At 37.4% G+C, this 26,957-nt stretch overlaps 1 protein-coding gene across 1 annotated transcript; it reads right to left on the bottom strand.

The window, feature by feature from the left end:
- Nucleotides 1-34: 34 nt before the first annotated feature.
- Nucleotides 35-25,916, bottom strand: LOC129375777 (chloride channel protein 1-like). Its single transcript, XM_055055038.1, has 24 exons — nucleotides 25,752-25,916; nucleotides 20,939-21,221; nucleotides 20,736-20,867; nucleotides 20,381-20,509; nucleotides 19,700-19,833; nucleotides 19,521-19,598; nucleotides 19,310-19,388; nucleotides 18,882-19,007; nucleotides 18,562-18,646; nucleotides 18,059-18,160; nucleotides 17,756-17,840; nucleotides 15,407-15,562; nucleotides 13,131-13,200; nucleotides 12,058-12,168; nucleotides 11,025-11,238; nucleotides 10,359-10,492; nucleotides 10,094-10,185; nucleotides 8,655-8,747; nucleotides 8,219-8,306; nucleotides 7,261-7,343; nucleotides 6,031-6,075; nucleotides 4,902-5,006; nucleotides 3,111-3,197; nucleotides 35-2,258 (listed from the first exon to the last, which is right to left on the bottom strand). The coding sequence occupies exons 1-24, from the start codon at nucleotides 25,914-25,916 to the stop codon at nucleotides 1,746-1,748; spliced, it is 3,189 nt and encodes a 1,062-aa protein (XP_054911013.1). The 3' UTR covers nucleotides 35-1,745.
- Between the last annotated feature and the right edge of the window lie 1,041 nt (nucleotides 25,917-26,957).

The following is a 26,957-nucleotide window of genomic DNA, read 5'->3' as shown; positions in this document are numbered from 1 at the left end:
ACAGATGATACAAGACATAGAGACTGAATACCTGTTTAAGATACAGATACATGTTTTATTTGAACATAAAATCTGTTTTTTGTTTATTTTTTTTTAAAAAAACTGATCAATTTAAAGATTTAAAACAGCACCTGAGGACTAACTTTGGGTTAAGAGAGCTTAATAGTGCAAACATGTAAAATGAAATCTGGAAATGGTGCATCACAAGGACAGATCCATTTCTATACTGAAATGCATGTATTTCAGTAAAAATTACATTTAAGCAGAAAATAAAATTCAAAACCTTGCTGATAGCTGGAGTGTGGATTGATGTGCAAGTTTTCTTTTCACATGCCTTTTATAAAATTATCTGTGGATGAAATGACTGCATTCTATTAAGAAATTCTCTAAGGTGCTAATTTGAATTAGAACATGCACCAAGCTTCTAATATCCAAATAAACCGTCTTTCAGTAACAGAAAACTGCAGATTTCAAATACAGACCAGCATTTGAGACATGCAATAAAACCTTCTATTCCTGATGCAAGGCACATTTCTGTGTGACCCTTAACTTCCAGCCCCCTTAATAAATTCATCCTGACTGTTCCTCCTTTAAATATTTCAATTGAATTTAAATTCTAATTTATAAGACTCCCATCTGTCAGAATTTGTCTGAATCTCTATCATGTGTAGATGTTATACGACAAACTGTCAGCTGTCATTTACTGTCATGGATACTGACCATCACTTTGCTGAGGATGCCATAGATTGGTATTTGTTCTGTCCGATTTGATTCTCAGAAATATTCTACTGTAAATTATTCAAAGAATCATTCTGGGATGTGACTTTGTAAAAGAAAAAGAAAAAAAGACAAAAGGAATCTTTATTAGAGAGAGTTTGGTGTTGTCAGTCGCCTTTAGCTGCTTCATTTGTCAACTTAGCCATGGAGAAATGAGCTCTGCGGCTGCTTCCACAAGGTCAGCACAGAAGTCGTTGTGGGGCTTTGGCCAGTCTTCCATGGTGGACTGAGCAGCTTCAATGCTGTGCTGCTATCCAAAAGGTTTGTGCCAAATTAACTTCACCTGTTCTGATATCATTTTAAATAGTAAGACAAGAACAATCAGGAAATGTGGCACTACAGAAACCTTTCTCTGGATATTGCCAGACAATATTTTGCTTATTTTTCAACAGAGTTGCTAAAAATAAATAGATAAAATGCAGCCTCATTTTGATTGGGAAACAGTTATTAAACAGAAATAATCAAATTAACTAATAAAAATCGAATAGCAGCATAGGATGCTTTTTCTTATTGTTTCTTGTTTTCTATGGGATACTTAATGAAAAGCAAAACATTTCCAGCAAGCAGATTATTATGAACATACTGTCACAATTCTCTATGCTGGTTTGGCTCTAAAACAATCATAAACAAAATTTTTAGTTGCATTTTCTATTTTCAACCAATGCAATATGCTATAAGTTGTGGTTAAGCTGGTGTAAAGGAGGTATGTAAATTGAAAGTAAAAGGGGGAAAGGATTGATCCCTGAGGTACAACACCACTGCATCATGTTTAGAAGTGATGGCAAAGGTTTAGCTGGAGAATTAGATACCTAACAAGAACTAAATCTCTAAACCTCAAAGAATTTGTAGCGGTGTGGTAAAGAGAGGTACATAAAGTGCCCAAATAGCAGGACAATAAGTTAAGAATGGAAAAAAAAATATTTAAATACAAATTTCTAGTATAAAAAAAAACATTTTTTGTTTGTAAGCTAAACCATTGGCTCATCATCACTGTCTTCTACCACCTGAAGGAGTCTCTGTGAAGGCCTCAGGGTGGAGAGAGCGATAGAAGGAGATGGAGGAGGGGTTGTTGAAGGAGGGGCAGGAGGAGGAGTGGAAGATGGAGGGAGGGTGAGATTGCTGTTGGAGCTGCAACTTCTACTTCTTGAGCCACTTGTTGAAGTGCTGCTGCAGCGGACGCTATTGCTGCACCCCTCTACTTCCTTCGGTAAACCCTCAATCCATACCTCTGTTTCATGCTCGTGATGATTATGATGATGATTGTTATCCTGGTGTTGGTTGTGGTCAGGGGTTAAAGAGAGAGAAGGCTCTGGGATAATTTGAGACAACGGTGGAGAGGTTGAAGTGGGAGATGAAGTAGCACTGGAAGAAGAAGGTGGAGGTTTAGGGACAGATTTGTGTTTGCTGATGTCACGAAAGCTGGCCAAAGGGGGCCGGAGCCGGACACCGGAGCGCGTGGAGCCTTCGATGGCCTTCTGGAGCTGAGGAAGCAAAGAAAGGGAAACAGAATTGGAAATAAAAGAAAAAGAATTGGGTCAAAGAATTACAAAAGTAGGATTTATAAGACAATTCTGAAAAAAAGATGACATTTCAGTACAAGTCCCTCAGACTCAGAAAATTATAGAAATCAAAGCCACCCATTAACAAACACAATACTATTAAAGCCAATAATTTCAGACAGTTTCAGGGACTTTTAAATCTAAAGGAATTGGAAAAAGCATTTACATTTTGGCTTCATAGTTGAAAAGATGCAACAGAACTACTTAAAGCTAGTCTAAAAGGTATCAGTTTGAACACTGTCAACATTTAAACACATGGAGCAAAAATATAAATATTGTAGCATACTTGAATGAGAACAGGCTTTATACACAATCCAGGTTCACATTCAAATGACATACACATACTGATTTAATCAAAAATATAAATTTAAAAACTGTCATCAGACAATGCATGAGTTCTTCCTTTTCTGACCATCTCCACTGCCACCCACATCTCCCAGTAAAACTCTTCCCTGCTTCTAATAATAATCATTTACCATAACAGAAATGCTAAAAAATATGTTTTAATGCTTTTATAAATTACAATAGGATACGGTTTGTATCAGAAGGTCAAATGTTTGGCCAAATTGGAAACTGACCACAAATGTATGCAGCATCTATACTCATTGTTTTTCCTTATTTATTTAGAAGAGTTGGGTGTCAGTATTTGGTTATATGATCAAAATGCTGAGATTTTGTGTCACATGTAGGGTAATGGTTGGACAGAGAAGCAGAAACAGTGACTTTTCTAGTTAGGTAAGGGAAAAAGTAACTTTTCTGAATGAAGTTTCTTACCTCTTTTAAAGCCACCACCCCCACAAGTTTTCCAATGCTGGTCACATAAGCATGACTTAGTCCAAGCAGGGAGAATAATGTGTGAGTCTGTAGAGACAAGGTGAAAAGGTAACTCAGCCAACTGTCAGAAAATACTGCTTCTAAAAGGACAGTTCTTTTTATCTGTCTGACTTCAGACGATTTACAAGCTCAGTGCTTCTCTGTCTGCTCTGTCTAGACACAAAGAGAACAAAGTGGTTTCAGACTCAACACAAAGGGAAAGTCCTTGAGCATATTTTGAATACACGAACTATATTTTTCATACAGCAGCTGAGGTCCCACTGTGCGGAGCTCTTTGTATGCATCAGTACATCTAAATCACAAGGACTCTTTTGCACATGAATGAGCATGGTATTATGTGTATTACCATGGAAATGAAATCACAAAAAAGAATAATAGCGCTAAGATGGTGTTTATTCGCCTCCTGAAAATGACAGAAAATCCTGGATCCACTAAGATTTATAACAATGGAAATTCAATCCTGTGGCACCAACTGCTGAATACATAAAAAAGCAGAAGTCTAATGAGTGTGTGGAAGCATTACCAGAAAGCAGATTTGCATAATGTTAGAAAATTTGCAACTAAAAGACATTTCTGGAATGTTTATATTTTCTTTCACACGGCTATTTAAATGCACACTGAAAAGAATGATACTCACCTTAAGCAATGAAGTAGTAAAATACTTTGTTTTAAATCATAAAGACTAACAAATAAAAATATGAACAATTTAACAAAAGACTGTGTTTGAGGTTCTAAGAGAAGTGTCAAAATTGATCAATTAGCTTAGAGTCAGCAAACCTGGGAAATTCTACACATCAAGGTTTTCTGCAACATGGGATGGCTGTTTTGTCAAAATTAGCTGCTTTCTGGTAGAAAAACAAAACTACCAGCAAGCAGCAATCAAGCAATAACTGTGCAAACACTAACGATGCAAAGATGCTTTGTATTATCAACTTTATTTGAATGTACAGATAATTTTTTGACAGTTTGCACAACAAGATGAATTAATAGGTGTTTTATAACATCTTTATTTTACTTAATGATAAGAATGATGAATAAGCACCTTGGTCATACAGGGAATAGTATTGGTTTTATAGAGAAAAAAGTTTAATAAAAAAGTCCTCTCTTTGTACACCCTGCATAGGTCACCAGTCTTTTACACATAGCTATGAATGTGCAAGTACAATTTTGAATGATGACGTTTGTATACCATTGATTTCTGTCGGCTTGACCGAAATAATCAACCATGTTTTTGACAATCTGGAATATCCAAGTAATAATGTATAAGAGGACATGGAAACTTCAAACTAAAACTTAGATTCAAACTCAGCCCTTATTGCTGTGTAATACTTTCTAAAAACGAATGCCAATGTATTTGATTTTTTTTTGCATATTTTATCATTCATTAGCAGCATAAATATGAAAATCAGCGTTTTATTTTTATTTCCGATCCACCATCAACATGTATGCAGCTCTGTTTGCAGGTACAGATGTGAGAAATCATGGTTTGAATATAAGGCACTGATTAATGCACGAACATTTGATATTTCAAGCAGGAGAAATTTGGTTCATATTTGGACATAACACCTACTGAAATAAGATTAGAACAACAACTGATGGGCAATTAAGATTAGATTATGCATTTCCAATCATGTACAAAATTTCTGAATGCACAGAAAGTCCAGGGTGTTAAGATTCGACACACTGCTTGGTGTTTTACAAGGATTCCGGGGGAAGTCTTCCTCCACCAACCTTGTGCAATGAAGTTCTCTCCACCAGCTGGAAAGGTGAAGGGTCAATTCGTATCTCATCGATTTCCATCGGCTTATCCATCTCTGCCTCTTCCCACGCTTTGATCTGCAGCAGCAAATAAACACCAAGGTCACAGGGATGAATCAGCCGACTGAGATTCAGACCAGGGGGAAACAAAGTTATTTTATTTTGAAGTATGACTTTCGCCAGAGGAAAGCATCAAGTTTTGTTTTTCTGAGGGGTCATAAAACATATGAACAAATCTATCAGGCAATAAAAACAGCCGTTATATAATTTATAAACACTGAGATGTCAGTATGGGTAAAAAATATTTATGTCTGTAAACTTTGTATCCATTGTATTTTTAGCTACAGAGAGGAAAATGCATTTCTTTTGTGAGAAGAAGAGCGTTGAAAAACCTTGAAACCTTTTATCTTGTCTTTGCATGTCCCGCTTCTACACTGAGATTTAGAGGGTGTGACACCTTTTAGCCTCTTTTTGGATTTTACCGATGAGACTCTGCCTCTTGTGACAGACCCGGCGCTTTTTTACATGATGGTGTTGTGGAGAATTTTGGAAAGGCGTCAGGAAGAGTAGAAGCAGGTTGGCAGATAGAAAAACACCAGAGGGAATAATGGTGTTTTGGTGAAAAAACATCTGTGCTTTGAATCTCCAATGCAGCAAATTTGCAACACTATTAAGTCACATTTCATTGGTGATATTTCTATGATTAAACTACTTTTAAGCAGCATTGTGTACCAGAATGTGGACTCCTTGAATATGTCTCTTTGAGATAGAATAAAAAACAAATGAATATAAAAGAAAAATGATTTCATGTTGCATGCATCAACATTACTTTGAAAGAACACAGATACATTTGCTTGCTTTAAAATTACTTCAAGGTCATCAGACTGCACAAGTGCAGTTTTTCTGCAGTCAAATTGCAGCAGATTTTGTTGTTTGTTGTTCAATGTTCCGATGACGCACTATGTTCAGGTGAAAACAGTATTTGTATCAGTGAATCATGGGATTCTCTTATCAACAATTAGCAGAAGAGAATGGAAATGTATAGCTTCAAAAAAAATCAAGGACTCAAAACCACAGTGATACTTTAATGTCATTGACCTACCTCGTCTGAAGTCATTGTGTCTGATAGAGGAGGAGGACAAGGCTCCTTGAGATAAAACAATAAAAGAGAAAAAAAAATAGATTAGTTTCTGAACCTGAACTTTGTCTAATAAGTTAATAAAACAATCTTATTTGGGGTGACTGAAAGTTAAATTAAAATGTTACTTTAATGGTAAGCATTTGCCTTGTCTCTAAAAATTACATCTAAAAGCTGGAATTTCTGCTGGAAGAGGCTGTATTTTATATTATTGGCCAGTAGTCTCTCTGCAATTTGCACAGCACATCCAGCAGAAGAGGCCTGAATGGATGCAGGCTTTGAAATTCAGGGCAACACCTGCTGTGACTTATTTTGTAAAAGTGGGGCCTGTCCTGCATGCATTGACATCATGCCTTGCTAAGTTTTGTCCTCCAAGTGACAGAAATAACATAATCGTACTCCAATGAAATGCTGTGTGTGTTTATTTAAATAAGAAGGAAACAAGGGAATGTTTTCTACTTTCAGCCAATATTGCTAAGGCTTTTATATTACTTGCAAAATGGCTTAGATTGTGGGTAAAAATAGTGGTTCAAACAGCAAATTATTACCTCCAACAACATTTTGGAAGTATGCTGGTGGAAAATTCCCCCTCGCATGTCTCTTTGATATTCTGAGTAATAGATTTTTGTTTGATGTGAAAACATTCCCCTTACAGGGAATTGATAATCAGCTCGACAATACAAAAACCTCAGTAGTGGGCAGAAAAGAAATCACATTTTGAACCCTCCAGCTTGCCACCACACACTTCTGTACAGTGTGATTTTCCAACCTGCAGGTGACGAGCTTTGTTTCCCTCTGTGAGTCAGATTGACTGCAGAGCTGAATATAAGAACTTCCCAGATGAGAGAAGATTGAAAAGAAATGCATGATTTTGGAGAGGTTTTTCTGAAGCAGGTTGTTATTCTAAAACCTCTGTCGATAGAGGTCAACTGTTAACAAGTTCATTTACCAGTACCCGTGCATGAATGTGGTTCTGGCATTAGGCTATGTCTAAGGGATGAAGAGCTATTTGCATTTCAATAGTTCATAACATTTCATTACTGAGTCACATTTAAATAGCTGATTGAAGGAAAAAGGAACAAATTACCACCCAGAAAATAACATGCAGAGCAGTAAAAAACAGAGGAACTGTATTGTTCATAGAGCACGTTCAGAAATTGAGTGACGCTCAACAAAAGCTGCATTCAGACACACCTGCAGTTCCTTCTCTGACTGTCTGCTTTTAGAGGCGAAGAGATTCCTGAGCGTTCTCCTCACCGACTGCAGGGGACCTTTTTCTGAAAGAGGAGTGGCAGAAACAAGACGAGAGTCAATGAATTATACAAACACACCTTTAAAGAAAGTAACCCAACTGCAAATGGAATGTCAAGATTCTGCAGGAACCAAAGAAACCTTTTTATTGTGGTTGCCTAGATACCTTTTTACTTGGAGGCTGCAAATTGTTGAGTTTGATAAGCTACTGTGCAACAACTCTCACACACATCCTCTCACACCATCTGCCTCCTCCCTGCAAACATTCAGCCAAGTCATTGCTGTTAGCAATACAAAGCTACACTGTCTGGTTGTTTGACATCTGTTGAGTGCAGAGGAACAAACATGTTTGAATCTGTTTAATAAAAAGCTGACATTAATTAAATGAATCTTACCAAGTTTGGCACATTTGGCTTTTTTGAAGCCGCAAGATCCAGGTGATGCCTGGTTCTTGCATGTTGCTTATTTTTGTTTTTGTTAATTGGAATTTTGTTTGATAGACTAATAAAAATAATGCATAACTGAGAAGTGGGAAGAAAACATTTACTACATTTTCTGTTTTTAAAAGCCAGGTGTTTTGTTTTGTTTTTCATTTCATGAAAGGAAGGAAGTATAGTCACACCAGGCAGCTATTAATTTACATCAGTCTAGTGAGTGAACTTGTATAAAGAAATCAATATTTTTCTGAAAGGCTCTCAGAATGTACTAGAATGTGGTACATTGACTTTGTGTCCTCTGAAAACTGGTTATTTATGTAGTAATTAAATTCAATAGAAGCTTTATCTTTGGGTTACAAGGTTGGAAATTGCAAATTCTTTTTCCTCAACTGCAGTGAAATTATCTTTCATATGTTTTCAGAGGTGAATAAATGATGCAAAAATGTGTTGACCTTTGACCTCACCAGTTGCAGGTACAGTGTGGTTGGAGGAAGGGTCCTGAGGTTTCGGAGGAGGTACAGGGCCATTTCTTTCCTCCTGAACAGGGCTGCCCTGAAAACAACAACAAACAGCTCTGGAAGTCGAAGCTGATGCTCCAAATTGGACGGCATACATACTTTATCATACATACTTTATCATCACATTGGTCATTAAACTAGATTGTTCTCTTTCATTTGCAATGCTATACCACTGTTAACTTTAATTGTCAGTTAAGCAGATGCTCTATTTAGCTAATTATGCTCTAAGCCTAAGGGAATATAATTATATTCGACTTTTAGGGTTTTCTTTTAATTGTTTGGTCGAAACACAAGCAACTATTATGGTTTGAAACATAATGGTACATTGTTTTAATAAACAGACATAATCAGGAATAAAAAATAAAGCAAATTGTTGGCTCACCTTGTCTCTTTCTTCATCTTCTTCCTCATCTACAAAGGCGAATGACTCCCAACTGCTTTTTGGACACTGATTCTGCTCCTCTGGGCTCGGACCCTGAGTTCACAATCAGAGAGACATTTGAAAGCAAATGGATATTTTGTATGAATGAATAAACATCTATATATTCAACATTTGATGTAATATATAATCCACAGAGATAGATGGAATGTGATGGTCAGGTGATTAAGACATAGTAAAGGGTTACATACTTTAGCTCAGGGGTGGCCAAGTCCAGTCCTCAAGAGCAACTATCCTGCAAACTTTAGTTGCATTCCTTCTCCTACAAACCTGAATCACACAGCTGAATTCTCTTATCTGAATGTCGTCTAGCTATGCAGAGTCCTGGTAGGGAGCCAATTATTTGATTCAGGTGTCTTGGAGAAGGAATTTGTGTAAAAGCTGAAGAATAGAAACTTTCCAGAACTAGACATGCACATCCCTGAAATCTTCTTTAAATTCGGTGTTATCCATAGTAAGGAGACAATCAATGACACCCTAAACAAGGGGGTTACGCCACAAAAGTAAATTTCTAAAGAAACTGGCCTCTGACATAGTCTGTGTCAAATCACTTTAATAAAAAAGTGGAAAGCAATGTATGAACAATTTTGGGCTTAATCTAGTGAAACTACTGCACAATACACAAAAACATTTTCAAAATGTTAATAATTATGCATCAAGGTTTTGAAGTAATATTCTTTTTCTACACAAAACCAATTATTGAATGTTTTATTTTGTTTCCTGAGGTGAACTTCCTTTGACTGAACCTCTAATAAGCTCAACTAAAATATTTTTTTCATATCAACACATGGTTACAAAACTATCTTAACTTCCACTGTCAGTAAAGCCATTAATATTTTCACACCAAAAATATTAGCGATAAAAACAGAACAAATATAACCTGAACATTTTCTAACCATCTACTTCTGTTTCATTTTAACAATTGTTTTTTTGGATAGAGACACAAACTGATAGCAAAATTACTTTACCTTACAAAAACAGCCTCGACTAATAAGATGAAACAGACAAATAGTTTCAATTACTGACAGTCGTGATTCAAATTAAACATAACTTCTTATGCAATTTAGACCAATCATTAGGCCAATTACTGCAATTGCAATTATGCTTCAGCACATGTTTTATGCAACATATCTGTTTTACGCAGCAAACATTTCCCATCCAATTTAATGTAACCCGAAGGGCACTTTAGACTGCACACATAATGATGGGCTTTGTGAAACATCAGAGTACACACATGAAAAGCATATTGGGATTTTCCGAGATTATGTGGACCATTATCCAAAGTTGTGAACAGTATAACTTGCAATCTTACACATTAATGCAGCAACAATAAAAAATATTCTAAGCAATCAAAATAAATGACCCAGTTACATCCAATTCACCTCCATCAGAAGTCTTCTTTCTGGGGACAACCACCAATCACAGAGCGCCAGAAGCTCCACGCGGTCAATGCTGCCCAAGAGGATCATAGAATCTAAATAAACAAAAAATAATAATTACAAATCTAATCTTACACAACCTCATTTATAATACATTAGGAAGTTTTCCTCGTCTGCATTTGAATTTAATTTGACTATACCTCAGTTTTATGTTTTGCCTCAGTTCAGTTTAAGGCGGCTAGATTAAATACATACATAATAAGAATACCTTTAGAGTCAACCAAAGGGATAGTTTTCAGTGAGAAGGAGTCCAACAGATGTTTGACTTCTCTGTATGTAGACTGGGAGGATACAAACTTCACCTTTCTAACCATAATGTCCTCTACAAAGATGTTGTATTGGCTGTAGGGGTAAAGAAAAAATATATTCAAGATAAGAAATATATTTAAAAAAGATAATGTAATTATTACATTGAACTAAAAAAAAACAACAGAAATTTAAAACACATATTGCTAAGACACGATGAAAGTTAACTGATTAAAATAATTGAAGAAGTAGCAATATGCTACAATGTTTTTAGTCAAACAGTTTTTTGCACATCTCAGATTTTCAGGGTGTTGGTTCCAGAATTATGGAGCAAATAAACTAAAATCACTAACTTGTTGAGGTTTGGTCCTCAACAAGGGATCTAATGAACATAGTTCTCACCTGACAAACAATCCTGAAATGTATTCAAAAGTCTCAACGACCATTAATAAGATTTTGAAATTGTGTAGATGTTTATGTTATGAACAAACTTACTCATTGACTATTGTCTTGGATTTTTAAACTGCTTGTCATCAGAATACATATAGTAAAATGTGTTGTATAACTTTGAGAATATATAAAATCCTGATAGACATTTTAGTTAAATCTTTATGCAAGTAACACAAACCTCATGTGTCCAAAGCCGAGCTCTGGCAGGTATGGTAGCTTCTTGACCTGGATGATAGAGTCATACAGGGAAGGTTGCAGGCCCTGGGCCACCATGTTGGCCAGGATTACAGCCACCATCATGGGGAGAATGTGGGAGATCTGTCCTGTCAGCTCAAAGCAGATAACGGCCGTAGACACGGTATGAGTTACAGCTCCGGTCAATGCTGCTGCACCTGTCAGAGACAGAGGGTGGGGAAATAAAACTATGGGACACAGAGGAAAAGAACAGTAATGGAAAGAAGACAAGCGACACAAAATGAAGACTGAAGATATAACTAAAAGTAAATTAGGATACTTAAACAAGTCCTGGATGCAAGGCAATAAAGATATTAAGGTAGCGGTGACTGTATAAAAATACTGACTTTCACAAACACAGCATGGAAATGTGAAAACGAGATCAGAGGAAGACTGGTTGAGAGATCAATGAACAAAGAGGAGAGATGGCCTTTCCAGGCCAACAGGATAGAGACTGAAGGGAGGCCACATCTCTGAGTCAGCTGCTGAGGTGAGCACTGCAGAGCAAACCTACTGTGACATTTAACTGTCAAAGCAAAGCAACCAGAGGTTCTAAAAGAAAAGATGAGGGGAGCAAAAAGGGGGAAAGACAACAAACGGTGAAAGTTTGGGGAGTTGAGGAGGATTAGGTGGGCAGGAGGGCAGGAAGATGAGTTGACAGCAAGTGACGACTGGAGGACCTGCAAGTTTGACAAGAAGTGGAAGAGAAGTTGACAAGAAAGATATACCTGACACGTTTTCAAATCAATGGATGCATGAAGTTGGCAGGATGCAGTGAAAAAGAAATTCATAAAGATATACTGCATGACGACATCAGAAATGGACAGTTTGGTAGCAAAACTTAATGAATATAAATTTTAATGACGTAAAACCAATAACCGCTGCAGACACTGATGTTTTGAAATGTTTCCAAGCATCACAAAAGCAATAACAAAAAACAGAGCAAGAATAGATGAGAAAAGAAAGTAGATACTGACCGATGACTGCGTAACCCCCTGGAATGATGCGGTATAGAATGCCATCAAACACAATCCCATGAGGAAACAGGGTTGCCATGACTTCCCCAACCAGCCTGCCAAATGCAGCTCCTAAAAAGGAGCAAATGGTGACAGTGAATACATATTCAACACTTAAACATGAAACATCTGGAGCTTTTCTAAAGTATGTCTATGAATTAAACATTCATCTACTTCTTATGTGCACTTAATTCTGTTCAGTGTTGTTGAACTGGGAGGCTGGAGCTCATTTCCAGTGGTATTTGGGTGACAGCCATGGGAAACCCAGGAGAGGGTACCAGTCCATTACAGGGCCAACACAGACACATAAAACTTTTCCTTTACACACACTGAAGAGTAATTAGATGAAAAGTGTTTGCTCATTTTTATTAAAAGAAAAAAAAAGGTTGGTGGAGGAAGCATAAGAGAGGACAAATACAATTTCTTCAACTGGGTCACACAGCCACATCAAGTTCCAGTAATACAGCGAGACAGTGCAGTAAGTTTAAAGTGGAGGCAGCGCTTAGAAATTACCACTTCAAAGTTCTTCACTTCAGGCTCTCTGACCAAATAATGTGTTTCTGCCCAGAGGCAATCTTTAAAAACAGCTTTTGATCTATTTGAAATTTATGTCCAATTTTAATGTGAAGGGAGCAAATAGGGCATCGTCTGCATGTTTTAAAGAGGTACTGAGGTAGATTTATGCATAAAGCAACAAGGAAGAACGTGAAGTTTTTTTGCTTAACTTACCTTTAATGCTCCTTCAGAAGAGCATTGCACACTTATCAAATATATATTGTAAAAACAAATCATTCATAGTAAAATTGTGTGTTTTTTTTATATTATAATGACATAGAAATTATTACAAAAAAAGAAAAGCAGCTCCAATGAGGGAGCCCCTTCGTGGCCTTGGGGGCCTAAGCGGCTGCTTAGTTTGCTCATGCCTTGTATCGGCTCTGCCTATTGGCAGCTGAAGATAGTCACAGTAAAGGATTGATGGTTGAGGAATGAAAAAAGAATTTCCACTCAATAATAATCACTTGTTTGTTTCTCACCGAGTATGAAGACAGGCATGAAGGCCCCAGATGGAATGGGCATGGTGGTGGCCACTGCAGACATCCAGAACTGCATGTAAGAGATACAATACTGATAATCTGCTGATAAAAACATTTGAAGCACATCTTAAAATTATTGAATACAAATTTGACAACCGTTTTGAATAAATTGTTTGTATATGTAGTGTAATTTCGAGACATGATGAGGCACAAGGAAAATGTATTATATTTCCTTTTAATAACCGCTCTTTTACTGTCATTATGTTATCCACCTTACAGTCAGACTGCAAGCCAAAGTGTCACGTTGCATAGCAACAAGAGTGTATAGTACCATACAATTTGAGCTTCTTATTCACTTTTTTTCCCATTTGAGTTGGGGAAAAAAAAATCTTCCTATTCAGCCACAACTTGATGAGTTCCAGTGATGGCGTTTGCACAGTGGTGTTTTGTATGTAAGGTCGGGGAGGAGATTCAATCATCCCTCTGTATGCTTGAGCATGGCACATAATGAACATCTGCCCCAGAGAAGATACAGATGCTGGTGCTGCTGGTGCTGCTGGTGCTGCTGGTGCTGCTGGTGCTGCTGGTGCTGCTGGTGCAGTGCCAGCTTAATGTGGGCTGCTTACCAGTGAAAGGGTGAAAGGAGGAATGAAGAACCTCCTCTGGACTTGTGCTTTCAAATGTCAATTGCACTGTTTTCAAAACAATACTCTCTTAATTTGAATGTAATTTCAAGTCTGTTTTTATTATAATATGCTTTGTTCTCATTCCCTTCAGAGATAATAACAACCTTAGTGGTGGATTTTTTTGGCATTTAGCTGAAAACATCTGTGGTTTACCAGAACACCTCCAAAACACCTGCTGTGCACTGCCACTCTCATTTGAAAAGAGTTTTTGGAAACATAACATTACCCTTTCACCAGGCCAGAATAATATTCTATGTGTCATCTCTCATCAGTGTTTGGGAACTAAATTACTATGGAAGAAGATAAAAACTCATTAGCATGTCTCACACAGGGCAGCTCCTATGCTGATGACAGAGAAGAATGTGCTTAGTTTTTTTCCTGTCTTTTAATCTCAACAGCCAAAATCAATCAGGCAGAAAGACACACAACTCACAAAAGCAGTTTGATACACAAAAAGAAATGTCAGTCAGCATGCACTCTTTCGTCTGTGTCACAAATCCTTTGACAGATGGTACCAGCAACTTGCTGTGAAATTAGTGCAGAAGTCCAAGTGTGTTTCAAAGTAAAATAAAATATAGGACACCAATTTCATTGGCATCAACATACCGGCTGTATAATTATACTGTTGATCTAACTAAACTGGTCAAAATAGTTTTCATTCTTTACAATCAAATTTACTCCAGCACTTAGATTGTATTGGATGCTGCTGCTGCTGCTGCTGCTGCTCCTGCTGCTGTGTATCTGCACAGGCTTATCAATAAGCCATTTAAATACAAAGATTATACATTCTAGTTTTAGCATTAGCTTAGCACTTTATGTCAGAGATAATAAGACATATTTTTAGAAACTAAAGTGGAAACTGCAGAACACAGATTGCCATTGTGGACAATGTAATATACTATGAAACAACTTTAAAGGAAAATAAGACTCAGGGATACGATTCAGATTTGGCAAGGACGCTCTTCAACAGTTAAAATAAAACGATATAGCAAGTAATGACTTAAATATGAGGCAAAGGCTTTTAACCAAAAATAAAAAAAAAGTGGATTGCTCCTTCCAGGGCGGGATCAAATCCCTGAGGTGCATTTTGGGAAGACCCAGGATATACCTCAGGGAAAATAAATTCTGTCCTTCATGGCTCACTGCTTTCTACGCACCTTGTTCAGGTTCAAAGAGTAAATCTCTTTGCTTATTAGAGTTGTCATCAAACAGGAAGTGTGTGCGAGTGTGTACAGGCTTCTAAGAAATCATAAAACAGCAAGAGGTGCTGGAAGCTTGCCAGCATTGCTGATCAAGAATAAAATGTGGAAGATGAACACACACTAGAACACACACCTACACCGATGTCCCAAACACAGACACATTGTCCCTGATGAAGAGGAGGATGACGAAAATGCTGACGTCAGGTGGCACCGGCACCACACACAAACAATCTCAGTCACATCCGAGGAGGTGGATGCAACGCAAGCAGAAATTTGTGTCTGGACACCAAACAGTAAAATACCTAAATATCCAACACACCAAATACCTATACTAAAACACACACACACAGCCACATGCACACACTCTTTCCAGGAGGCAGGCACATACCTTCATGATGAAGAAGAGCAGCAGGATGATAAAGACGCTAACGTCAGGGTGGAGCCACGCATTGGAGCGGCCCAGACCAGCCAGAGAGGGAGATCCCGAAATCTTCGTCCATGTAAAGTTATCAAACAAAGAGTTGATGCACTCTCTGGGCATTAGCTGGAGACGTGGGAGGAAGGGTGAGAAACAGAGGGGAAGAAAGATAAAGCAGAACGATGGAAGAGGGTTGAGAACAGAAAAACATCAGTCAGTGGGAAAAGTGGAGTACAAAATGGTTAAAAGTCTAAAAGATATGAGGCAAACAAACAGATGGGAGGTAAGACGATGCAAAAAAAAATTTAGGAACAAAGAGGTAAAAAAAATTAAAGTGTGGGAAAAATACAGGAAAAAATCATTAAGAGTGAAGAATAGGAGATAAACAGAAGAAGAGATTAAGATAAAAGAAGAAACATGCTTTGGACTCGATAAGAGTAAGAAAACAGTTTGAGACAGAGTGAAGCTTAACAAAAGGAGGATGAGAAATAAAAGATTTTAGATTAAAGTGAAAAGAAGTCAGATATAATAAACATGCAGGAAGTCATTCAGCAAGTGGGACGTAGATGGGGATGGGTGGCCATGTCCAAATGAATCATTCCCTTTGGATGACTCATGAATGACTAATTCACTTCAACCATTTTGCTCCACATTTGCATAGATGTCTCTGAATTTGCTCAGAGGCAAAAAACCTTAGTGCTGCATCTGCATAATGCCTCTGCAGGGAAAAAAGCAGAGGCAATGCCAGTGTCATTTTGATTTTCCACTCTTGCACTTCCTACTTGTGTTGGGGTTAAATTGAGGCCCACCATTGAAGATGTATGATGAATCTTGAACGTCAACAGAAAAGTCTGAATGCAAGAGTTTTTAATTTTATGTTTTGACATTCCTCTGGTGTTGTTACTTTATAACTTTACACTGCTCTCATTGGACAGTAAGAATTATATTCACAAAAACAAGAAATGTAGTGACAGATAAGTAAAAGTAAAAGGTTAGATCATTTATTCTGCAGCTATATTTTCTATAATTGACTTTTCTTGTTTAATTAACAGTGTTAGCTAAATATGAGCGATTACTCAGTGACATAAACAGAGAGATGGACGCAAACACACCTGGTTCTCACTAAGTGACCTATTCTGAGTACCTGTGAAAAACATGATGAGGCTTAATTCTGGCTAAGAGCTGCTAATACATTTAATTTCACAATTTTTGAATTTATGGTTTATTTTACATTTTTAGGTGTTCAGACATGCTTCTCAACGTTTTTCAATTTAACATTTGATTGGTGTTTTAATGAGTACACAACAGATTTTTGCTCACTATGAAAATCCCTTTAACTTTTTTTCTTTCTTGTCACCACTACAAACTTCAATTTTATGTGATAAACCAACACAAATTAGTGCATTACTTAGAAGCACAAGGGAAATAAGACAAGGTTTTATATACAGTAGTTTTAGAAAATAAATCTGAAATAGTCATTTTCTATGTGTTTTTATGCTTTATTTACATAAAAACACAAGTAACTAGTCAGCCCCAGTAAGTCAGCTTTTCACATAACTACCTTTCACTGGTAACTGCAGCAGAAAGTTTTAAAAGATGTTTCTTAAAGCTTTGAACTTTGAAAGCTGACTGAAATGTTTACCCATTTATATCTGCAAGATAGCTAAAGCTAACTGCGTTTGTGTGTAGACAACAATCAAAAGTATTTCATTACAACTTTGGTAGTCAAAGCATTTTGCACATAGTTGCAAAAGGTTAAGCTTTTGTCTCATCTTGTTTGAGTACCTTTTTCCACATGTTTGCTTGTAGCATAAGCTTCTTTTCTAAATCATGCTTTCATTGCCAGGGATTTATTTGTGAACAACTCTATTTACTGTGTGGTTGCGATGTGACAAAATGTAGAATGGTGTAGGGGTGTGAATACCTTAGCAGGAGTCTTCATTTTGCAACTGTTGAATTTGGAAACCCTCAAGTTATTTTCCTTTTTTGCATTAATGCATTATATTATTTTAAATATTTTGTTCAAATAATTAATGCATTGCATTATTTTTTTCTGTCCCACCCTGTTTATTATTTTTCTCTTGTTCCCTGTTTCACAAAATTTGAATAAAACAAAATGTTATAAAATAAAGATCTACATTTGAACTTCAGGAAAAACCATGTGATGATAAACCAGCTACTAGTAGAAAACAGGCACACGGTTATTATCATACCTATTTATAGAAACTAGTGGTTGTTGTAGCAATGGAACAAAACAAAGCAAAATTGTTTTTTGTTTTGCTTTAAGACAGGCTAAAATGATCACATTTGCACTCTGACCTCTCCAGCCATAAACTGTCCAAACCCTGGTGGGAAGGTCAAGGTGGCAATGACCAGTGTAACAGTAGCTGGAAAGATGAGTCGACTTGAAGTGTTAAAACACACACGCACACACACACACACACACACACAAAGAAAGAAACAGAGGAAGAGAAGAAAAAAGCTGTTATTAATTACATAAAAACACAAGTAACTATTTGAATATGTCTGTGAAGAATGTTATGACCTGCAAATAAAATTCAGAAATGTTTGTTCAGTTAAGCATACGACAAATTCTTCACACTGTAACATACAAAGACTCACTGTTTAATCAGGAAGCGGGTCATTGCATTTGGTCGTCTCATGAACAGCACCACCTGTCTGTTCAGATACACAAAAAACGCCCCAAGAAATCCACAGGCAATCCTGTAAAGACAGAGGAATGTGAAGTTACAGCATTCACTATTAAAACGAAACCACTTACTAAAAATGTATTCCTTTATACTAAAATAGCTGGAATATCAGTAAGCTAGTAAGTAAATGCTCAAAAGTCTGTGACAATCATTCTTCACAAGCATATTTTTTGAGAAGAAACCTCTTGATTTTTACTGCTGAACAAATGGGGGCATAAAAATTACATTAGTGCTCTATCTTGATTTCTGAGGTAAATTTTGAGTTCAGTATTTTTCCTCAGACGTTTTGTTAATTTCTAAAAATAAAAACATCTGAGGCAAGCAACATTTATTTGAAACAATACATTTTGGCTGAAATGTGGATACATTCAAAATGGGGCCCCACATATTTTTCTATGTTTTTCAATTACTCACCCAATGATTGCGAATGCCGGAAGTTCCTGAAGATCAAAGGGGAAATCCATACGGAAGTTTGTCCTGAACAGAGCAGTGATGGTCACTGGAAAACAATAAAAGAGACAGAACACTTAAAAATCTAGAGAAAAAGAGGAAACAAATAACAAATCCTTTTGCAACTCAGCCCAAAAATAAAATCAGATCAATGAACGTTTTAGCCCATACACACAGAGTCGAATTTGTTCAATAACAGAGTAGAAAAATGGCGCCCCCTTGTGGAAGAGACATAAATTATCCTGTTTATCCGGTATATACAAATCTTTCTCTCCAATCCATACCTGCATCCTTGTTGAACACAGATAGCACTCTAAAGATGAAGGCACTAAATGTAGCAGCAAAGTATCCTCTCCAGTAGTTTCTCACAGCAAAGTATGTGGATGTTACCTCAATGCTAAAGAGCACACCTGTTGGAGAAAAACAACAACGGCACAAATAAAAGAAAACATGCAGAAGATATCAAATGACGCAGCTTTATCTTTCAACATTTCAAAATTTCAAATATATATTTGAGACTAAATTAAATATTTGTCATTGAAAACAATTTTGCAGATTTTTCAGTCAGATTCAGAACCATCTTAAAAGAAATACTTTTCTACGTATCATTACTGTGTAAGACTGTTTCCTTGCAAGTAAAGTTGGCTGAAAACAAACAGACAAATAAAGAAACAAACAAAAAGATACAAGTAGAATGGAAATGGCTGACTACCTCCAAGTGGAGTTCCAAAGCAGCAGCCCACCCCAACAGCACAGCCCACTGTCAGGATGTCTGTATAGCAGTAGGGATTCTACTGACCCAAAGAGCAAGGAGAGGTAATTGAAATAAGAAAAAAACTGCAACATATATCCATCATATACATTCTTTATAGTTACAGGGAAAATCTACATGGAAAACCTTGTGTTTCCTGACTTTAGCTTACCTGATACACTCCTGAAAAGAAGGACATGAAGCGGCTCAGAACTGCTGCACAGATGCTTGCAATGTGTACAAAAGGACCCTGGATGAAGGAGAACAAGAATATTTAAGTCAAATAGTGAAAACTGATGATGACACTCAAAAAAAGAAAAGCAAGGGGGCTAGGGTTGTTTCTCTGCCTACCTCTTTTCCTACGGGCATCCCACTGCCCAGAGCTGCAGTCAGGCCGATGACTTTTGCAATAAAAGCTTTTAGAGTCAAATATTCCTTAAGAACAACCCCTCTCAGAATGGTCTTCAACTCAGGGATACCAGAACCTTATGATAAAAGGCAAGACTGAGTTCATAGGAGCATAGTATTTTCTGTAAATAAAACTATTTGTTTTTCATCTTTAAGCTCACACTGCAGTGGAAAAATGTTTGGATAAAGTTCTTCAGAAAGAGGTCAACAGAGGTCATTAGATATTTCTGTTTCTGGAATGGTATCTCCAAGTTGTGATACTCTTACCATGAAATGTTTTGAAAGAAAATTTGTACTTTTAGACTTAGTCAAATCTTTGCCAGCTTGGCTCTGATTTTCATCACACAATGGAAGGCAATGTTGGAGAACCATTTACTGAAATCTGTATACCTCTTCATACATCTTAAAAGTTAGGCAAGTAAGGTATAAGACATTTTCAAACAATCAGCTTAAACAACCAAACTTGATGCAAACAAATTAACATAGTTTTAACTAAATATCATGGAATAGAATAATATTGGTTTAGCCAGTATAAGTTAAAATAAGCAAAAAAATATTCTCCTGGACATGCAGGTTTTCACAGAGAAACGTGAAGGTAAACATGAGGGTGAAGTTGGTACAGACCAGTAGCTTGAGGAGAAACCAGGTGACAGAAAAGGGAGGAGAAGAGGATAAATATCAGGGGATAGGAAACCCAGGCCAGGTACTGCAGAGGGATGTTTCCCTTCAATTCCCTATAAATCCATTTATACGCTAAAGAGAGAGGAATTTGGACAAGGAGAAAAAACTGTGAAACAATGGAAACTGAAGGGAGTAAAGAAAAAAATGTGATGAAACTATTATGCTATAAAATGGAAACAAAGGACTTAAAGTGTTATGGGAAACAAAGGGAAAAACATGAAGGGAGAGATTCCATTTTGTTCAACCACTTAACCATGCATTCTCGACTACCAATGTGTCCCTCTGTGTTTAATTATACCTTGCAGGCTTTTTGCACTAGCATAGTCCATGGTCCAGCTGACCAGAGCCATCGTGATTCCCAATAGAACCAGGAAGATCCAGTCTTCTCCCAGCCTCGTCACAAGAAACCGCTGCACCCGTGCTATGCAGTCTGTGAAAACCAAGCAGCAGAAGATTAGAAAATGGGCCGCATCTTGAATATTTTTATTTTTTGATGCTAACCTCTGCATTTAGAGTAGGATCGCATTTTCCTCATGGAGGTAAATTCGTTATCAGCCATTTGCTCATCTGTAGCCTCACTTTCCATGTTGGGCTGAAACCTTGTCTTTTGCCTGCTGAAATTGCCATGTTGGTGGCCGTGACTATGACGACCACGTCCGTGTTGTGTCCTCTCATGGCTGTGATGATGATAACTTCCATGTTTCTTGATCTGCCTCTCCGTCAGCAGGCGTGTGGCCTCCCGTCTGCCCGAGCCACCCTGGTTCTCCTGGTACTCTCCATAGAGCTGTAGCGTCAGGAGACCATTCAATTAGAACAAAGCAGAGCACATCACATCTGAACGGCATTCATCATTGAAACCCATCAACATGCACCAGTAGAATGTGGAGCGTAATAGTACTCTGGCTGAGAGGGGTCCATTTTAAAAATAGACAGAACCATGTGTTGACCCGCAAAGGCTCTAATGGAAGCGGAAACATGGGCTCGGCATCTAGATTTATCACCTCTGGACAGGGTCCATAAAAACTGGCCAGGACATCTGGGGAAGAGATTAATTCTCTGGATCGCAAGTAAACATGTCTATAACTGAAAGATGTCCTCATCTTGTCTGTCATGTGTCCCACCTTAGCCTAGCACTTATCACAGTCTTCCTCTTCTCTAAATTGTACATCAATGAAAGCAGACGTAGTTAACTTTTTAATACAGCAGCTGATACAGTTATGCTTATTAGTTTACATACAGCGGCAGAATTTCTGATATTTTGACAATTTCTCACAGATGACAAAAAAGCATTTCGTCACTCATGGCTAGTGGTTTCACTGAAACATTTATTAAACAATTTTAAAATTTACCTAAGGAAGTTCTGTGTATTGCCTCTTTATTACCAATGGATACTTGAAGTCGTTTTGATTATAGCACATCCTGCACTTGTACTTTCCCAGGTGGTAAAGCTGCTCTTTTTTCCCCTGACAAAAATCCTACAGATTTGCAAAGTATATGGGAGGAACTGTTATTTATTGTTGCAATTTCTGTGGAACTTTTAATCTTTTTTTGCAGATTAGTTAATTCCTGGGTTGTTCCAAGATCATAATAATTTTTTTTTAATAATTTGAAGGGAAAAGGTTGGATTGTCTTCCAGATTTTGTGAAGAAAACCAGATATTTTGTTCTTACATACATTATTAAACTGTTCATTTTGAAATATTTACTCATTTAGTAATATTTCAAAAAATCATCCAGCTCTCCTTCTTAGAACTTGTTTTAGCCCTTTTAATTTTTTCCATTGTTATATTTGATCAATCCAATGAGTGCTACTGGCAAAGTTCAGCCTGCTACACTGAGTATTTATCAATGAGAAGCCTTGGAGCTGTGAGGTTAAAATACTTTCAAGGCTTGTCAGCACTCCCAAGACACTTAAGTGAATACCAATAACCTTAGCACTTGTCTACATCTTGTCACATTACAGCCAGAAACTTTCATGTATGCTATTGGTTGTTTGCATATTAGAGCAGTACTAAGTTTTCCAAAATTTCATAGTGGAAGACAAATGATGCATGGACTTTAACTGGCTGATTTGTAGAGTTTCTTCTCACCATTGTCCTGTCAACATTACTTTCCACCTACACTGTGGATCTCTGCAGCTTCTCTGTGTTACTATGCACATCTTGGCAGCTACTCTGATAAACATCGTTATTGACAGGCTGGTCTGTTTACTGTTACCTAACTTTGCTTTAGATTTCACAGGACTTTATCCCTGAGTTGTCTGCTGTGTTGTTTGGTTGTCATGATACTGTTTTTCAATGTTCTCAAATAAACTTCTGAACTTATGTTTATCCTGTGCTTAAATAACCAATAGGTGGGCTTATTATTAGGAGATCTCTGAAGATTGTTATTTATGCAAGATTTTATTTAAGGTTATCAAAGTAAAAGGCTGAAAATAATATATATAATATATAAGAAAAATAGTTCTAGGTCCTCCAACAGATAGACAATAGCTCTTTAGGAATATAAATGACAAGCTGGTAAGTTGGATCTGCTGCTGATACTTATGACTTCCATGCAGCAAACTTTCAACAGCTTCTAATTTAACAAGTTCATGGACAGGCTGGTAAAAGATGGATTTAGATGCACATGTGCATAAAGCACTGGAGATACCGTGCGTGTGAGCAGAAATGCCAGTCGATGCACACTGAAACTTGAGGAGTGCAACACACAATTAACTGTGACTAAATGCCAGACTCAAACAATAGCAGGCACAGATGTCTTGACTTAGGATGTGCTTATTGGTTTGATATTAAATGTAAAGCGTTACCAGTCATTTACTGTTTTTAATGGCTCTTTATATTGACTGAAGACTGTAGCAAAGCAACTTCAAATATTTTAAGCATCCAAATTTCTTTACGAAGAAACAAACTCGGAATGTTTACATCGGCAGATTTATAGATCTAAAAAGCAAGAAATGGTTTATCTAAAAGAAACAAAATGTGAAGGAAATTGTGTGTTCTCATTTTATTTTATTTACCAAGAAGGGTGTATAATATTGCAGTACATAAAAAACTCCAAATAGAAGCACGTTCACAAAAAACTGACAATATGAATCAGAACAATACTGCGCTTTAGAATAATATTATAATATACATATATGTATACATATAATATTTATTTACTTGAGCACATTTTTTTTAATTTTGTGAAACTTCAAATGAAAGAAGTTGCTTCCATTGCTTAGCATTTTCAACGTGATTTATCATTTAGTCCTACTAGTAGTGATGTCAGTGAAGGCACAAGATCAGGATGATTGTTGGTAAGTGTCATTTAGTAGAAATTCTGTTCAATCTAATGTGGTTTTGTTCCCTTTTGTTTACCCTGCAGGTTTAGAAGAATTCCAGTTTTGCTCCCAGAGCATTTTGTTTAGCTGTCAAAAATCAAGCTGAAGTCATTATTTCTCCCTCTGCATGAATCACATTTCCCCTTTATCTATAGTGCAGTGAACTGTTCTTTTTTTTTTCTTTGCTTTCCAGCAGAAAAACACACCGCTGTATTTAGTATCAGCATGACACAAAATTTCTCTTACCTCTTCCAACACTTCATTCCCACTTTCTTCGAATACTGATGTATTTCATCAGGCAAGCACTTGGAAAAATATAGAAGCATCTCTCTTGATGCATGTTTATTAGGAAATAAGAACTACAAATATTTAAAAAGATGACTGTGCCGATAGCTTTCATCATAAATGCCTGATTCATCCTTGAATGTAAGTTCTAGATGCCTGAAAGTGCCATGTTCATCGGTTCATTCTAACATAAATACTCAGGTCAATGGCCCACAGCTGATCAGCTGAGGACAACAACAAAAGACTGTGAATATGCTGTCCAGATCTTTTACATTTTCAACAGTGTGTGCTGGAAAAACATTAGCTCAGGAACAGAAAAAAAAAAGTCTTCAGGATTATCATATAAAGCCAGAATGAAGTTTGCAAATCTACTTATGCTGTGTTCTGCTTGTAGTTTGAACTTGAAAGTTCTGAATTGTAACTGGAACCCCCATTCGAAGTTGGACCTCCACAGAAAATCAGAGGATTTTTTTAAGTGCTTACTTTTAGATCCATATGGGCAGCTCCTTGCTTGAATAATATTCAGGTGAGGTGAAAAAAAAGCTTGTTGTGCAAGGCAGATTTGTAATAGTGTATCTAAAATCAGTGTTTTATGTAATCCTTTCATCTTTTAACTGAACAAATTCAAAGAGTTGTTTCCATGTGGTTCAGTTTAAAACAATGTTTGTAAGAGGTGCCATGAACAACGGCTACTTGGGCTTTGCCTTTTTGGAATCCCAACATCTCAGGCTATTTTAATTAGGAACAATCCTTTCTGAAATTTGACAATGTTGCTGCAAATATTTTCTATTAAAACAAGCACAACAAGGATTAATTTATGCTACATGATTATTGTGATCCATTATAAGAACATTTGTTAAAATAATGTATAACTAAGCAAGTAAGAAAGCAACTTTACATTCCTGTATTTGCTTCTTTCAGTTTCTAAATACACAACTTCCCCTTTTATTCAAAACAGATAAAATTTAGGGTTTGCTGCAATTTCAATGTTTCTCATGCCAAAAAAGTCATTATTGCAAAATATTACCATCCACCGACACGGCGTGAAAATTATCAGGCATGAAATCTCCTTCTCCAGATGTTCACCCTTTACGCTGCATTCCTCACACCTACATGAATGGGGTCAGACTCTACTCCAAGATCAGGTTTCTCCTCATTGGAAAACACATCAAGGACACATGCACAAAAACACACTGAGGTTCAAACATATGAAAACAGCAGCACAGAAACATGAACACCCACACACTGCTACATAGATTTACATGTATGGTAACTGTGTGAAAAATAGACACCTGGATCAAGCACAGAAGTTGTTCTGACAGGTGTTAAGTCCAGGCAGGCCTTAAGAAATGAGGTGCAGAGAGGCTAGAAAACAGGTGGAGGAATCAACGATGAGAAGCAGCAAGATGGACGGAACGTGTTATGTGCGCAAGTGTGTACGCACATGCCAAGATCAGAGTCTCAGCAACTTATATTCTACCAAGTGTAGAACACTGTCTTAGGTAAATGCTCCACACAAACCCATCCACACAACTTTGATTTGACCATACAGGTACGTCATGAAGGGAGCAATTCAGGAAAAGCCCTTGACGCGTTGCAAATGAACCAAAACATGACTTAACAATGTTTGACAGATACAAATGGACTAAGACAGAGTGAGGAAAAGTGTCAGGAAAGAGGAAAGAAAGAGGAGGAGGACACTGACCAGCGTTTGCTTGTACCTCAGAGCCTTCCTGTCCGACGCATCTGCAGCCATCGACACACTGTCACTGACCCAAAAATAAACCCAGCCGCTCACGGGGCGTCTCAGCATTACCAGGACTGCTCTGGACGTTCCCTGGCACACATGCACACATCCTCTCATCAGCATGTGCACCAACACACACACACTCTGTTACACACTTGCATTCGGACATGGTGTAAATTATCCCCGGCTGTGGATATAGTATCATTGGCTTCCCACAATGATATGGAATATCCAGTGGTTGCTCCGATCTCAAACCTCCCATTCATCAGCAAAGTTATTGAAAAAACTGTGTGTAAACAATTAAATAGTTTCCTCATGATGACCAAATGCTTTGACACTTTCCAGTCTGGTTTTCGTGCTCACCACAGCACGGAGACTGGCCTTGTAAAAGTATTCAATGATATCCATATAAATACGGACTGTGGGAGAACCACAGTGCTGGTTCTGTTGGACCTCAGTGCAGCTTTTGACACTGTCGACCATGACATATTACTGAATCGACTGGAGAGTTGGGTTGGACTCTCCGGTTCGGTGCTCGACTGGCTTGAATCTTACATAAAGAACAGGGATTTCTTTGTTTCAATTGAAAACTTCTTATCAAAGAGGTCAAAGGTCACATGTGGGGTACCCCAAGGTTAAATCCTGGGACCCCTCTTATTTAATATTTATATTCTCCCACTAGCTCAGGTCATAACAGGAAATAATATTAGCTACCATAACTATGCGGATGACACACAGCTCTACATTACGATGTCACCAGGTGACTCTGAACCCATCCAATCACTGAATAAATGCTTAGAGCAGATAAATGTGTGGATGTGCCTAAACTTTCTCCAGCTGAACAAAAACAAAACTGAAGTCATTATTTTTGGACCTAAAGAGGAACGATCTAGAGTCAATGCACAGCTTCAGTTATTACAACTAAAACGTAGCGATCAGGCCCGAAACCTGGGAGTAGTGATGGACTCGGACTTGAACCTCCAGAGCCACATAAAGACAATTACAAAGTCAGCCTTCTATCACCTGAAGAACATCTCCAGGAATAGAGGACTAATGTCTCAGCCAGATCTAGAGAAACTCATTCATGCGTTTATCTTTAGTCGCATTGATTATTGTAACAGCGTCTTCACAGGCCTGTCCAACAAATCAATCAAACAGCTGCAA

The sequence above is a fragment of the Poeciliopsis prolifica genome, unplaced genomic scaffold, assembly GCF_027474105.1.
Source record: "Poeciliopsis prolifica strain line A6 unplaced genomic scaffold, Auburn_PproV2 SCAFFOLD041, whole genome shotgun sequence".
Lineage (NCBI taxonomy): Eukaryota > Metazoa > Chordata > Actinopteri > Cyprinodontiformes > Poeciliidae > Poeciliopsis > Poeciliopsis prolifica.
Note: the sequence above shows the minus strand (reverse complement) of the source record. Positions and strands in the feature narration are given on the sequence as shown.